Here is a 14,383-nt window from a genome sequence, read left to right as displayed (position 1 = left end):
CACCGCTCCCTGTCCAGATACTCCAATCAGGGCCAGAGGGGGTGTCTAACTGCATGTCAATCACTGCTCAGGCACACGCATTTCATAGCACCCTCCCTTCCCTCTTCCCCGCGCATGACCTGCAGATAGGTTTCCTCCCCTTCCCCCCTCTTCACATGCGCTCTATGGTGCACAGCTCTCCCTTGTGGGGGGATGGGCTTAGAAGACCGTTTGGGCTTTAGCAGAAATATATATATATATATATATATATATATATATACATATATATATATCATTGTTAGTTGTATCATAATGTTGTGATTATACACTTGTTGTGTTTCTGTAGGAGACTCCCTGAAAGGTTACAACGGAATGAAGTTCTCCACCTTCGACAAAGACCAGGACTCTGATGATACTAGGAACTGTGCCAGATTACACCTGGGGGCGTTCTGGTACAACAGATGTTACAATGCAAATCCGAACGGTGTTTATCGTTGGGGGGCTGACAGCACTGTCTCTCGTGTTGGAATGGAGTGGTATGGTTTTAAAGGTTATGACTACTCCCTGAAGACCATCAGCATGAAGATCCGTCCTGTGCTGTAGTTCTCCAGGACCAACATCCAGCAGAATATCAGCTCATCTCTTCTGATTTCTTTCTCTTTCTCTCATTAATCATTTAATCTCACAACAGGTCTTATTTTCCTGAAACTGGGCACCAGCACAAGAAAACCAACTGATGTTTGTAAATCTTGTTACCGTCTGTGATGGTTTAAAGCAGTCGCAGCTCGCTGCAACGTGGAAGAAAAGTCAGATGTGTCTCCAGTTGGGCGGCTGCAGCAGGAAAGTAGTAGTAGTAAATTACAATTAAAAAAGGGAGAAATTTAAAATAAAAAAACCTTTAAACTAAATTTATTGTTCGTTTTTTTATTTTAAATTTAATCTTTTTAATCTTTTTCATTGTGAATTTATATTTTTAAATTATCATTTTAACTTTGCTCTTTAAAATTCCTTCTTTTCAGACACACACAGACACACACACACACACACACACACACACACATATACAGACACAGACACACACACACACACACACACACACACACACACACACACACACACACATACACAGACAGACACAGACACAGACACACACACACACACACACACACACACACACACACACATTCACACACAGAGTCACACACACACACACACACACACACATTCACACACAGAGTCACACACACACACACACACACACACACATAATGTCAGATTACTAAAATATGACTGATAATAATTCAATAAAATCATAAAGATGTTGCTGAAAATATACTAGTTAGAATCCTTAAATATTACTGAAAGTAATTTTATTAAAATATTGTTAAAAATATACAGCTTTAACTGCGTATATAACTGTAAAAAATACTAAAAATAAATCTTTTGGTGAATTGAAGCGTTTGGTGCTAAAGCTTTTATTGTGAAAAAAGGAGGACAAGTTTTTTCTTTAGGCTTTTATTATTAATCAGATAAACGGAATTTATTATATTATATTTAACTTCATATTTAATATTTATATTTATATTTATGATACTTAACAGAAACTTGACGCGAGTGTTTCCGGCCTTTGAAGCTAAATAAAGTCAAACTGATGCTTTATAACGATCTCATACACACTTAAAAGTTGTATTTTTATGATAACTTACCATCTTTTGGAAAACTCCGGGAATGTTTTTTGTGGACCGACAGAAACCTTTAATATAACATCAACAAAGCAAACACAGACGGCGGAAGAGAAGTTCCCTCAGTTCTGTTGAACTCATAGACAGTATATAATGGAGCAGCAGGTCCCGTGTCTCTGGACGGAGACCAGTGAAGTCTCTTTCCCGGTGATGGCTGAGCGTTACTGAGCAGCCTCCAACTGAGCTTGAAGACGTAGATGTGACGTGAGCAACCTGTCTGAAAGTTGGAAGTCTTCTGGTAGCTGTGCCAAGAGAAATCTCAATCATTCCCAATCTAGCAGAGACGGAGAGCGTAGGTATATGTAAGGAGATAACATAGACACAGGCTAATTATTGATCACTAAAATGATAGTTAACATTAGGAATTAAACTTAAACAGCTAATGGAAGTCCAAACTGCCTGACAGCTTCTCCTGTACTATACGGTAATTCCTCTACTATGAGACAGTAAGTCTCGTGGTTATGACCCAATCGTTAGCCTATTTTTATAAAAACGTCTGCTACGGAGCCATAACGTGAGCTACAAGGTAATCAGTAGCGGAGATAGCGTGGATGCTTGGGTGCAGCCGCCCCAGGGCCCCGTGCCAATTAGGGGCCCCTCAAACGCCGCCGATCTTGCGTCACTTGACGAGAACGGGGCCCTCGCCAAGTGACACGTTATTAGCTGAAAGAAGCTAATTACTGCATATGATCTCACGTTGATATAATCCAGCTCTTCTTATCAAACATATATATAATAGAGCCATGTCAGTTATATAGTCTGGCTCTGATTGAGAGCGCTTGGCCTGTTCAGCACCACGGACAGCGACAGCTGTTCAGCACCATCTCTGTCCATCAGCTGTCTCTGTCCATCAGCTGTCTCTGTCCATCAGCTGTCGCTGTCCGTGGTGCTGAAACATTTTTACTGGACTGGTAAACTGGTTTCTTTGTTCATCAATACTAACTTGTGTCTTTTCTTTGTGTTTTATTTGACATATAGGCTTACTTAGCTCAACAAGTAAGACATTATAACATGCATTCATCAGATATTTTATTTTTTATATAAAATTATTTTTTTTTTTTTATTTTTTTATAGTTTTTTTTTTAAATTTTAAAATGACTTGGTAGCAATGGGCCCCATGATGAAGCTCCGCCCCCACTGTACTGAGAGTCTAGCTCCGCCCCTGAAGGTAATGGAGCCTTTTATACATTGTCGTGTTTCTTTAGAAATAAACAATGGACAAATAGAGTCTTTAAACTCTTCAGATGTAAAGTTATTCTCTGTCAAAGTGACGTCAGAATGAATGGCAGTCAATGGGATGCTAACGGGAGGTGATGGCTTGGTAGCAGCAAAATGGCGCCATAGGAGGTTCGTGGTCCGAGGAGAAGCTGACCCCCTTGGTTAAACTCCGAGAGCCGCCGACATGTTCCCCGGTTTACCGAGAAGAACCAGCGTGCTGGTGGCGGCTCTCAGCCTGGTTGTGACCCGCCTGTCCTGCTCCTCTCTGTCGGCCCCGGACATCCCGCACATCGCCGCTTTCTTCGGCACCAAAACCCGCTACGAGGAGGTGAACCCGCAGCTGCTGCGGGACGTCTTCTCCGTTAACAGGTAACACACACACACACACACACACACACACACACACACACACACACACACACACACACACACACACACACACACACACACAGACACAGAGACACACAGAGAGACAGACACACACACACACACACACACACAGACACACACACACACACACACACACACACACACACACACACACACACAGACACGGAATCTGTGGCATGTTGTTTTTGGGCTGGACGTATAAAAATGAGAAAACAAAAAGCGCAGAAAAAAAATCAACAAAAACACTTGTAAAAAAGACAAAAATGTCAAAAAAGACGACCAAAACGTTGGGAAAAAAGTTTTTATTTCAAACAAACAAAGTTTGCATGATCAACAGGAAGACACCTCAAGGGTTAACTCAAGAATTAGGTATAATTTCCTATAAATTAGGTTTTTTTATTGACCATGAATTCCAAAAATAAGTAAAACTAGTTATGAGTTGGTGTTGGTGGTGTTCGTACATGGTAGTGAAAAGAAGTGTTAAACGTCAAAAAAGCGCCAAAAAACATTGAATAAAGCGCCAAAAGTGTCGAAAAAAAGAGACCAAAACGTGAGAAAAAGTGTTGATTTTCAGTTTGGACCGGGAGGAAGATGCATGGTCGAATGGAAGACAACACAAGGGTTAACACTAGTTTTACACTCATTTTTGGAATTCCTGGTCAATGAACGTCATGTATATGAAATGATTTAATTTTTGTGTAAGAAAAAAGCAGAAATTATGAATGATTTTGACTTAAAGTTGAGATCAGATGAACGATTGTTGATGGATAATGACAGATATGTCAAAGGTTAGTCAGGAAAAGGCTATAAAATGAAATAAAACACCCAGTATTCAGTGAAAGGAAAGATTTGATCCTTCATTTCACTTGTGAAGAGCGCTGTATGGAACCATCCGTGTTATTTTGGGGCAATTTGGTTGTTGGAAAGTTTGAAAACGGGTCAAATTGGACCCGAGGACAACAAGACGTTTAACAAACTCTGATGCTACGTTTACACGTGGCCGGCTATTTTCATAAACATAGACATAGACATTTTAACCTCTCCGTTTTAAAAAATAACATCATGCACAGCTGTCAGTTTACAGAAAAGTGTTCGTTTACACAAACTAGGGGTGGTACGGTTGACAAAACCCACGGTTCGGTTCGTATCACGGTTTTCGGTTCTGTACGGTTCTTGTTATTTTTTCTTTTAATCTTTAACACTCCAGAAATATACTTCAGCATATGATATATAGCTAAAATTAGCATATTGAATGCATGTTGCACAATACATGCACACAGTGGCAGTTCTATCTATTGTTTGATTTCCGCTGTCATCATAGGTAACATGAAATCCAAAATGTTCCCACACACCAGACTATATACACGACGCTGGAGCATCCTCCAACTCCAGGCCAAAGGCTCCGGGCAGCCTTCCTCATCTCTCCCACTTGATATGTCTGCATGTGACGTGACCTGCAGCAGCAGCACTCCACCCTCCAGAGGAGCGGTCGGCTCGGCGCCTCTCAAAATCTGACGAAAATCTTTTAAACTGACCTTTGTTCTTATTCAGCAACTGCATGGCCTATTTCTCTCTTAAAATGTTGTCAGAAACACGTTTCGGTGAACTATTTTCGTAAAATACGAGATCGTATTCAGAATGAGACGGCATTAGAGTCTGTTTTGAATTTCGGGAGCAGCAAGAATCACGTGACGCGTTTGTCCAATCAGCTGCCATGTGTTGCGTTCGTCACGCTCATCCCCCTCGTCGTTTCCAGTAAGTGTTTTAACATAGGTGTATAAAGTGGGCGCTACGGCAGTAAAAGGTTAGTGACCATTAACAGTGGACTGACGAACCGTGAGACGCACACACGCTCCGAACCGAGACAAGAGAACCGAGCGGTTCAGATGTTTTTTCATGAACCGTACCACCCCTAACAAAAACCCGTGTATATATGCCGTCAAGAGCATGCCAAACCTGTAGGTGGCAGTGTAACGAGAAGCCAATCAGAATCCCGAAAATAGCAACAACAGCAACCAATCACTTCCTCTCTCTCTCTCTCTCTCTCTCTCTCTCGGCTGCCCAAACCTCCGTCTGTCTCAGTTTATATGCAAACATGCAAACTAAGTTTTCCAAAATCTCCAATCTGGCCGGAGTTTTTAGAAAGACTCGTTTTCAGAATGGAATTCTCCGTTAGCGTGTAAATGAAGGACACAAATGAAGGGAAATGTCTCCGTTTTTCAAAACAAACATGTACGTGTAAACAGAGTCTAGCCCTGATCTCTGAGTTGATTTACCCTGAGATGGTAAACTGAGTTTTGGGTTCCAGAACAGCTGATTTGAGTTGGTTCAATCAACTCAGACTTAACCCTTGTGTTAACTCTGTGTTGTGTTGTCCTCCCAGGCACTCCTATTTATGGACATGTGAGCAATCAGTTCATCCAGGTGTCAATCATCAGTCCTTATTAGCCAATCCCCCAACGTTTCTGTGTTTAATTACGGAACAAAGTCCGGGTAACGTTTGTTATTTTACGGACTTATTTCTTAGAGTGTACCCCTTTTCCACTACTAGGCTATATATAATAATAATAATAATAATAATAATAATAATAATAATAATAATAATAATAATAATAATAATAATTAATAATATTTGTATCATATATCTTTAACACATTCTTTATAATTTGCTACATATGTATATTCACACACCGCCTGCATATTTACATACTGTATGTAGGACCCCTCAGAGTAGTCTCTGTCCTCCATCTCCAACAGGTCGGTGTTGAGACCTCCGGCCTCGGAGCGGTGCACCCCGGTCCACCTCACCGCCGTCATCAGGCACGGCAGCCGCTACCCGACCGTCAAGAACATCCAGCGGATCCAGAGACTGAGCGAGCTGGTCCGGAGAGAGGCGGCCGGCAGCCCAATGGCTGCGGGACATCCAGAGCTACTGGGACATATGGTACACCGAGGACATGGACGGTGAGACAACTGCACCAGAGACACAGACACACTCACACACACACACTCTCACATACACATTAATCAACAAAAGTGCTTGATTATGTAAATTTAACTATCATGTGACCTGTGGACGCCTTATTTCGTAAGAAATCAAATTAACCCATTCGTGAGAATGCGTTGTTGCACACAAAGTGTGTAGAAACCACGGACCTGACCCGAGCATTTAAATGGGTGAAAGTGTAATGGAAAAATACCAAGAACAGATTACAGCTGAATGGGGAAGTACCGAGAAGAAGAACCTGTCCTCAGACTGAACTTATGTTCTGGTTCAACCCAGATATGATCCGTTTGCACAAGTGTTTCCAAAGATACAATGAGTTGTTTTTCCTGTAAAATGACCAGATCATCCTTATACTTCATGCATTGCAATGTAACTGTGATAAATGTATGTTACCTGGGCAGATTACAGAAGTACAACTTTGAAACTCAATACATACTCACGAACTGGTTCATACAATATTGTACAAAATTTCATGCACACCAATTCGTATGATATCCAATGAAATCAGGCAACACTCTGCAGAGCTCCGGCAACTGTCGGGTCGTATCAGCGGCCAGTGCTAGTTGAGTTTAGCTGACAAAAGGTGACGGTGAGACTTCAGTGGTAGCAGCTAGCTGTAGCCGTTTGCAGGTTCGGTAAACATTTCCATGGTTCATGGTTCCATGATGGCGAGCTCCACCAATCAGAGTCGCCGCTGTCACTCTTAGGATTGTGGGTAGTGTAGTACTTCTCCACATAGGCATGGGCGTCGGAACCATTGTATGTGGGTGGAACAAGATACACTCCACTTAAACTTAACTTAAAATTAAAATCCATTCTGTATTTTCACTACTCGCGCCTGCTGCTGCTCTCCCGCGACACAGCAAGGTAAACAAAGCATCTTAGCATATGTGCTGCTCAGGCTGTGATCTCGCATGCTGTCACTTAACAAGCTGGGATTTAAGGGAATGTTGATCATTTTTTCGCCTGTTGCTTTTAAAGGCATCATGTACAGTAGTCTTTGTTGCAGTATTGAATTACAGTTGCACTAGTCTCACGTCCAGCCCTTCCTCCACAGCACTGCGGAGGAAGTGTGGGATAAAAACATCCTCTGGTTTATTGGCATTTCTTTAAACCAATCACAGTGCTAAGCGCCAGACAGAGCCACGGTGCCTCTGCTAAATAGCCTTGGGAAGGAACTTGTTTTGGTGGAACGTGTGCGTTCCAAAGTAGTTTTAGTTGTGCAACAGACAACTCAGATTGGACAGATAGTCTAGCTAGCTGTCTGGATTTACCCTGCAGAGATCTGAGGAGCAGTTAACCATAGTCCTCACAAATCCACCGGAGGTTAGGACACCACTAAGGAAGAGGAAGGTAACGGACATCCAGCCGAAATGAGGGACGTCCCGCGGAATTTCCTGTGACACCGGAGCAATCCCGGAAGGGGAACGTCATCGATATAGACTAGTGTTGCACTTTCACTATGTTGTTATAACGTTAACAGTCATCTGACGTTTTTGCTAGGCGAGCTAGTTAGTTACAGTAATGTTAACATCAATCAACCAGTGTTAGCAGCTCTTTGAATCCAACACAGGGACGATACTGATCGTTAGGGCTCGGTATCGTTTAGAGAACTGTCAATGGTGCACCGACGATTACCAGCTAGAGACACAGAGGTTTGCCATGTAGGGAGAACTCTCAAAAAAGACTGCTGATTAAGCCTATGTAGAGACAACAGTAGAGAGTAGTATGTAGAGAGACATCAGTAGAGAGTAGTATGTACAGACAACAGTAGAGAGTAGTATGTAGAGAGACAACAGTAGAGAGTAGTATGTAGAGAGACAACAGTAGAGAGTAGTATGTAGAGAGACAACAGTAGAGAGTAGTATGTAGAGAGACAACAATAGAGAGTAGTATGTAGAGAGACAACAGTAGAGAGTAGTATGTAGAGAGACAACAGTAGAGAGTAGTATGTAGAGAGACAACAGTAGAGAGTAGTATGTAGAGAGACAACAGTAGAGAGTAGTATGTAGAGAGACATCAGTAGAGACAACAGTAGCATCACTTTTTGACGCGATAGGAGTGAGAATGTGTTGCAACCGAAAAAAAAGTCTGCTAAGTTCTGCAGATTTTCATTCTGGATCACCTCTGAAAACTGTAAAAAAGATTCTGTTTGGGTCTGTTGATGAGATTCTGTGTGCTTATTCTGTTTAAACGAAAGGCCAAAACCCAAAAAAGGAAGTTATTTTAAAACAGTCACGGGTGCGCAGCTGAGAGACAGCTGTTCATGAACTGGAAAAATGCCAACATTATTAATAAGTTTAGGAGATTTCTGCAAAGAAGAGTACAGGCCGAAGGGGAAGAATAGAGAAGGGGAACCGTCCTGTCCTCACACTGACCTTATGTCTCAACCCACATGTGATCTGTCTTGGAAAGGGCTGACTTGCACAAGTGTTTCCTAAGAAGTGCTGACTTGTTTTTCAGCAGTGTAGCAGAGAGTTGTCCCTAACCCATCTGCAGCTCCACCTGTAAGAAGGTGTGGCCAATCAGCTTCCTTTAAAAATGACTGCTTCTGTCCTGCCGGGCTCAGAGATCAGGGGCTTCCTCCGAGACTCAACAACCTGCAGGCTGTCGTCAGAGACCGCCATCACATCCAGCAACCATCCAGCCAGCCGACCAATCACAGCAGGCATACGCTTCTGGGCCAGCGTCCAGTACTCCGAGCCTCTCTCCAGGTCTGAACTCTCTGCTTGTTTTTTTCTCTCTCTCTCTGTCTCTCTCCCTCCCTCCATATCTCTCTCTCTCTCTCTCTCTCTCTCTCTCTCTCTCTTTCTCTCTCTCTCTCTCTCTTTCTCTCTCTCTCTCTCTCTCCCTCCATCTCTCTCTTTTTTTGTTTTCTGCCGCAACCATTTTCTGCAGCATACTGGTAATGGAAATGGAGGCTGTTATGACTAGTATTTTTTTGTGGGTTTTCCCAGGCTTAAAGAAACTGCATATACACGATGATAAAGTAGAAAAGGGATATAAGGAATAGAGGGGAGGGATGGCAGGTTAAGAAGGGTCATGCATTTTTGTTGCAGGACATGTTTTCACCCATTTGTAGTTGTATCAGTGTGAAACAGCAGCTGCTCAGTAACTTATTAATCTTAACAGTATAAATAAGTGCAGAGAGACACCAGAGACATCAGAGTGTCGAGACACACTGACATCAGGATCTTCATCAGATCACTTCTGCTGAAATCTGACCATGAAGGCAAGTTTACAACTTTATATATATGATAGTTTGGCAAACAAATTGTAATCATTTATGGCCCCAAATTTTGGACAGGGGAAGCAAAAGTCTTCAGCTTGCTTTACAGAGTATTCTAGCTGTGCATGAGAGTGATACCAACTGAATGAACTAAACAACAACATCTCTTCTGTTCCAGCTGGTTTCAGTCGTCCTCCTCCTGCTGGCTCCACTGTTGACCAGCTCCCGGCCGCTCGTTCTACCGTTGGACTGCAGTGACATTTATAATAATGACAACAGCCGACCCAGTGGAGTGTACACCATCTATCCCATCGGAGCCACGTCTGCTGTCCAGGTACACTTCATCCTCTCTGGGACGCAGGTTGACATTCAGATCAGGGCTTGGTATCGCTTATGATTTCACAATTTGATTTTTTATTTTTTTATTTCGATTCACAAGGTCCTGATTCAATTACATTCCTGATTTGATATCAGTCTGGTTAGGGAAATTTCGGTCACAATACCAGTTTATCTTTGATATGAAAGAGATTCTCAAAGAACTTCTGCTGTAAATTGTGAAAGCAAGAAGCCACCCTCACCTATTTTTTTATAATGCACCAGGTTAATGTTTACATTAAGAAATGACCCCCAAAAAGTTTGTTTAAAGTACTTGAACTGAACTGAACAGGACTAACAACAGGGGCAGAGCTAGACTCTCAGCACAGTGAGGGCAGAGCTTCATCACGGGGCCCCCCTGAGACCAAGTGATTTTTTTAAAAAAACCTCTAAAATAGCTATAAATCCATGTTGTAATGTGTCACGTGTTGAGCCAAGTTAGCCTATGTCCAATAAAACACAAAGAAAAGCCACATTGTCAGACACATTGTATTAAGGCGAGACACTACAGGTGAATAGGGCAACATTTTTAACTTAGAGATATCACCATGAAACTTTACCAGTTGATTACTCACATGAATAGGAGAAAAAAATGTATTGCGTCTAATGTAAATTTATGTTTAAATATGCTAATTAGGCTAAAACTAATTAAATGTGTGTTAATTTGCATATATTTTGAAGCGAAGAATCTGACCATTGAAAATAATAAGGTTCAAAATTATTTTTGCATTTTGTTGATATATTCAATGAAAAGACATTTACAGAGGGGATTATGAATATCTCCTTTTGTTTCCCAGTAAATCAGAAACTACTGCCAATAGCCTTAAAAAATGGATTTCCGCCCTATTTGTAGGCATAAAATGTCATATAAATCAGGCCAAGAATGACATATCAACAGATCCCTCTGTAACAACCTTCAACATATAATTAGGAATATGACTGTAAGGTTTGGTGGATGTTGGTGCTACAAAAGTGGAGATTCTTAACTCAGAGTGTGAGAAAAAACTCATTTTGAGAAAACGGCCTTTAAAGATTTTTAATGGCAAAATTTTACTAATTTCTATTGAAAGCCATGAATTCAGACAAAATATCCCTTTAGGTCCAAGTAAGATCCATGTATCACACTGTTTAACATCCAAAACTCATTATTGCTTCATCCATCACTGATCATAACATCCAAAACAACACATCAACATGGCCTTCAACCGAAGACCATTACATCACAAACTACGAACTGACAGAACACAACCATTACACAGCCTAGTTCCCCCAAGTTAGTTTACAGTCTACATATCCATTCCAGCACCATATGTAGGGCCCTCCTTCATCTCCTGCTGGTGTCTTTCCACTTTTTTGAGTGTGCTTACACTACACTGCTTTGCACTGGCGGAATGGACACTATTGGCTTTTGAGATCCTAACCATGCCGTCATCCTTCATTGCATTGACAATCACGACTGTGCTCTGAAGCCACAATTTCTCAATCACAGCCACCATGGCAGAGGCACCCTCATTAAATATAGAAATAGCCATACTGGCTGCAGCCTCAACCCCAGTTGCTTTTCCCCACAAAGACTGTTTTTGGAAATTCACCTATCACATATTACCGAGTTGAGGCATGCGTTGGCATTCTGAGTGCCTCCATGCTGCACTGTCACTGGACATCCGGTGATACACAGGGATGAGCTTCTTATGAATCATTCAAAAGACCAATATTTAGAACATTAGAGAAAGCAAACAAAGTAAACTAAATTGTTATTTGAAAGATTATCTTCACACTGTCAGAGATATGAAGAAGAGACGGATCCTGACTAAATACAGGCTCAGTGACCACCAGCTGGGTCAGACAGAGATACACTTCCTCCTCCACGGGGAAAAACTATCTTCACTAAGAGAATTACACCTTGGAAAAACAGCCCAAAAATAAAACTTCCCAAAGTTAACACCAGAAAAGAAGCTGATAGTTCTCTTAGGAGAGGTGACAGCAGCTCCACTGACAGGTTAATATGTATCTGCCTGCCACAGCCTGAGGGACTCACAACCACTTAGGATCCCAAAATTACAGATTTGTTTAGTATTACATAGTAATTATATTATACAAAAACTGAAATGTGTTGTGTAATCTAATTGTTTTGTAATATAGTGTGTTGTATCGCAATCAGTAAAGTCGCATATAGTATATATGTGAGACCTATATATTTAATTTATGTAAACTGCTGAGAGAGAGAGAGAGAGAGAGAGAGAGAGAGAGAGAGAGAACCTGTTACTCTCCTTTGGTGTCTCTGATACGTTTTAACATGAAGGCCAGCCATGCTGTGTGGCGCTCTGATTACCTTCGCTGTCTGAAAACTCCTGTTTTCCGAATGACAGTTTACACATCAACGTACTATGTGATGTCATTTCATCATCTGCTGTCTTACTTTGTAATCCCCTGTGTCTTCTTGCTAATGACAATGGTTTTTGTCTTCTCTGAGATGATTTTTCGACGCACATCTTTCGACATTTGAATCTACTGCGGAAATGTCAGTGCACGTCAAGTGATGATTCTGAACGAATCACGTTGTCAGAAATTGGCGTTCGCCAATGAGATTGTGCATTTAGAGTTAAATCCCCCCTTTTACTTTCACGATTGGTTGTTGATGAAAAGGAAATGACCATATTTGGATCCGACAGCATTGTACAGGAGACAGAGAGCTTATGACGGTATATGTGATGACAGGGTGCAGACAGCGATCGTGGAGCAGCGGGATGATTTAGAACGCCAACTTTTCTTGAATTTAGGAGAAACGTACTGATGCAAACAGACAGTACAGACAAGTGTAGTAAAATAAAGACCTGAATGTGTATTTTGGAAATTTTTTCAACACAAGTCTGAAAGAACACGTTATTGAAGATATATTTAAATGTAGATATAAATAGCCCAAAATCTCAAAATTGACCAGTGAAAAAACCCTGATGTTTTTGCCTGCCATGTCTCACCTTAAAGAACAAAGAAAATAGCTTTCCAGTCAAGTTAAAATGTTTCAGCACCAAAGACCAATAGTTACAGCTAAATAAATGAATATAGGCTATGTTGTCTCCTATGTGTTAATTCTGGTTGGTGGGTGAAGTAGTAGAACAGTTTTAGTTTTAGTTAAAGGATCACATTAACTAATACCTGTGTGTGTGTGTAGGTGTACTGTGACATGGATTCAGAAGGAGGACGGTGGACGGTGAGTATTTTAACTCAACACTTCCTGTAGTTCCTTCACAATAAATCACATCCCAGTAAATCCTTGTTGTCTGGAAACATGAGCTGTCAGATATCTTGTGTGTTTATCTAGTTAACCCCCCATCTCGTCCCCCCCAGGTGTTCCAGAGGAGGATGGACGGCACGGTGAACTTCTACAGGGGCTGGGATCAATACAAGACCGGCTTTGGTATCGCTGCTGGAGAGTACTGGCTCGGTGAGGAATGAAACCAAACTAACAGTCATGACTTCATCAAACTGTTTCTAAATGTTTGTTTGTTTTCAGGTCTGGAGTCTCTCTACCACCTGACTGAGAGGAGAAGGTACGAGCTGCTGGTCGACATGGAGGACTTTGAAGGAAACAAAGTGTTCGCTCGTTACTCCTCATTCTCCATCGACGCTGAGTCCTCTGGATACACACTGCATGTTTCTGGATTCACTGATGGAGGAGCAGGTGAGGTTTCCACAATAAAAGACGAAAATACGACTCTTTGTTCAAGTCACAGGGAGTCATGTCAATGCCGATAAAGTGGTCGCGAGTGCAGTTACACTTTTCAAAACTCCACACAGCGGGGCGACCTCTAGCTCACCCAGTAAGAGCGTGCGCCCAATGTAGGCTGAGTCATTTGCAGCAGTCCGACTTCGAGTCCGACCTGCAGCCCTTTGATGCGTGTCATCCCCCATCTCTCTCCCACCTTTCCTGTCTATCCACTGTCACCACAAATATAATGGCGAGGGGAAACAGGTCGTGGTGCGGTTAAACTTCCTCTGAGACAGACAGGCAGAACAGGGTTCTCTATGCCCTGGTGACTGACTGACAGGCTGGAGGTTGTAAGGCAACTTTACATTTCTATACAGGTAGCACATTTCAGTAAAAAGGCTTTACATAAAACAATACAAATACATTTAAACAGTCATGAAAAATAAAAATGAAAAATGCTAAAATAGAATCCATCTTCTTCCGCTTATCCGGTAACGGGTCGCGGGGGTAGCAGCTCTAGCAGGGGACCCCAAACTTCCCTTTCCCGAGCCACATTAACCAGCTCCGACTGGGGGATCCCGAGGCGTTCCCAGGCCAGGTTGGAGATATAATCCCTCCACCTAGTCCTGGGTCTGGACGTGCCTGGAACACCTCCCTAGGGAGGTGCCCAGGGGGCATCCTTACCAGATGCCCGAACCACCTCAACTGGCTCCTTTCGACGCGAAGGAGCAGCG

At 42.1% G+C, this 14,383-nt stretch overlaps 3 protein-coding genes across 6 annotated transcripts in view; 2 read left to right on the top strand and 1 right to left on the bottom strand.

Moving 5' to 3' along the window:
• The window catches only part of LOC116059250 (microfibril-associated glycoprotein 4-like), a 114,782-nt gene that overhangs the window by 43,821 nt on the left and 56,578 nt on the right, over positions 1 to 14,383 (bottom strand). The gene's annotated exons all lie outside the window — the stretch shown is intronic.
• LOC116059246 (microfibril-associated glycoprotein 4-like) overlaps positions 1 to 14,383 on the top strand; it is a 118,274-nt gene that overhangs the window by 77,740 nt on the left and 26,151 nt on the right. The window lies entirely within an intron of this gene.
• LOC116059247 (microfibril-associated glycoprotein 4-like) overlaps positions 1 to 14,383 on the top strand; it is a 181,905-nt gene that overhangs the window by 164,069 nt on the left and 3,453 nt on the right. For 2 of the 4 annotated variants that reach the window (XM_031312217.2, XM_031312216.2), the window contains exons 2-5: positions 9,744 to 9,899; positions 13,113 to 13,151; positions 13,289 to 13,385; positions 13,455 to 13,622. In XM_031312217.2, coding sequence (XP_031168077.1) covers positions 9,744 to 9,899; positions 13,113 to 13,151; positions 13,289 to 13,385; positions 13,455 to 13,622 — 460 coding nt within the window. Of the gene's footprint in view, positions 1 to 9,477; positions 9,569 to 9,743; positions 9,900 to 13,112; positions 13,152 to 13,288; positions 13,386 to 13,454; positions 13,623 to 14,383 lie in introns of those variants that run through there. The other 2 variants (XM_031312218.2, XM_031312219.2) reach the window with 2 other exon arrangements.

The sequence above is a fragment of the Sander lucioperca genome, chromosome 22, assembly GCF_008315115.2.
Source record: "Sander lucioperca isolate FBNREF2018 chromosome 22, SLUC_FBN_1.2, whole genome shotgun sequence".
NCBI classification, from domain to species: Eukaryota; Metazoa; Chordata; class Actinopteri; order Perciformes; family Percidae; genus Sander; species Sander lucioperca.
Note: the sequence above shows the minus strand (reverse complement) of the source record. Positions and strands in the feature narration are given on the sequence as shown.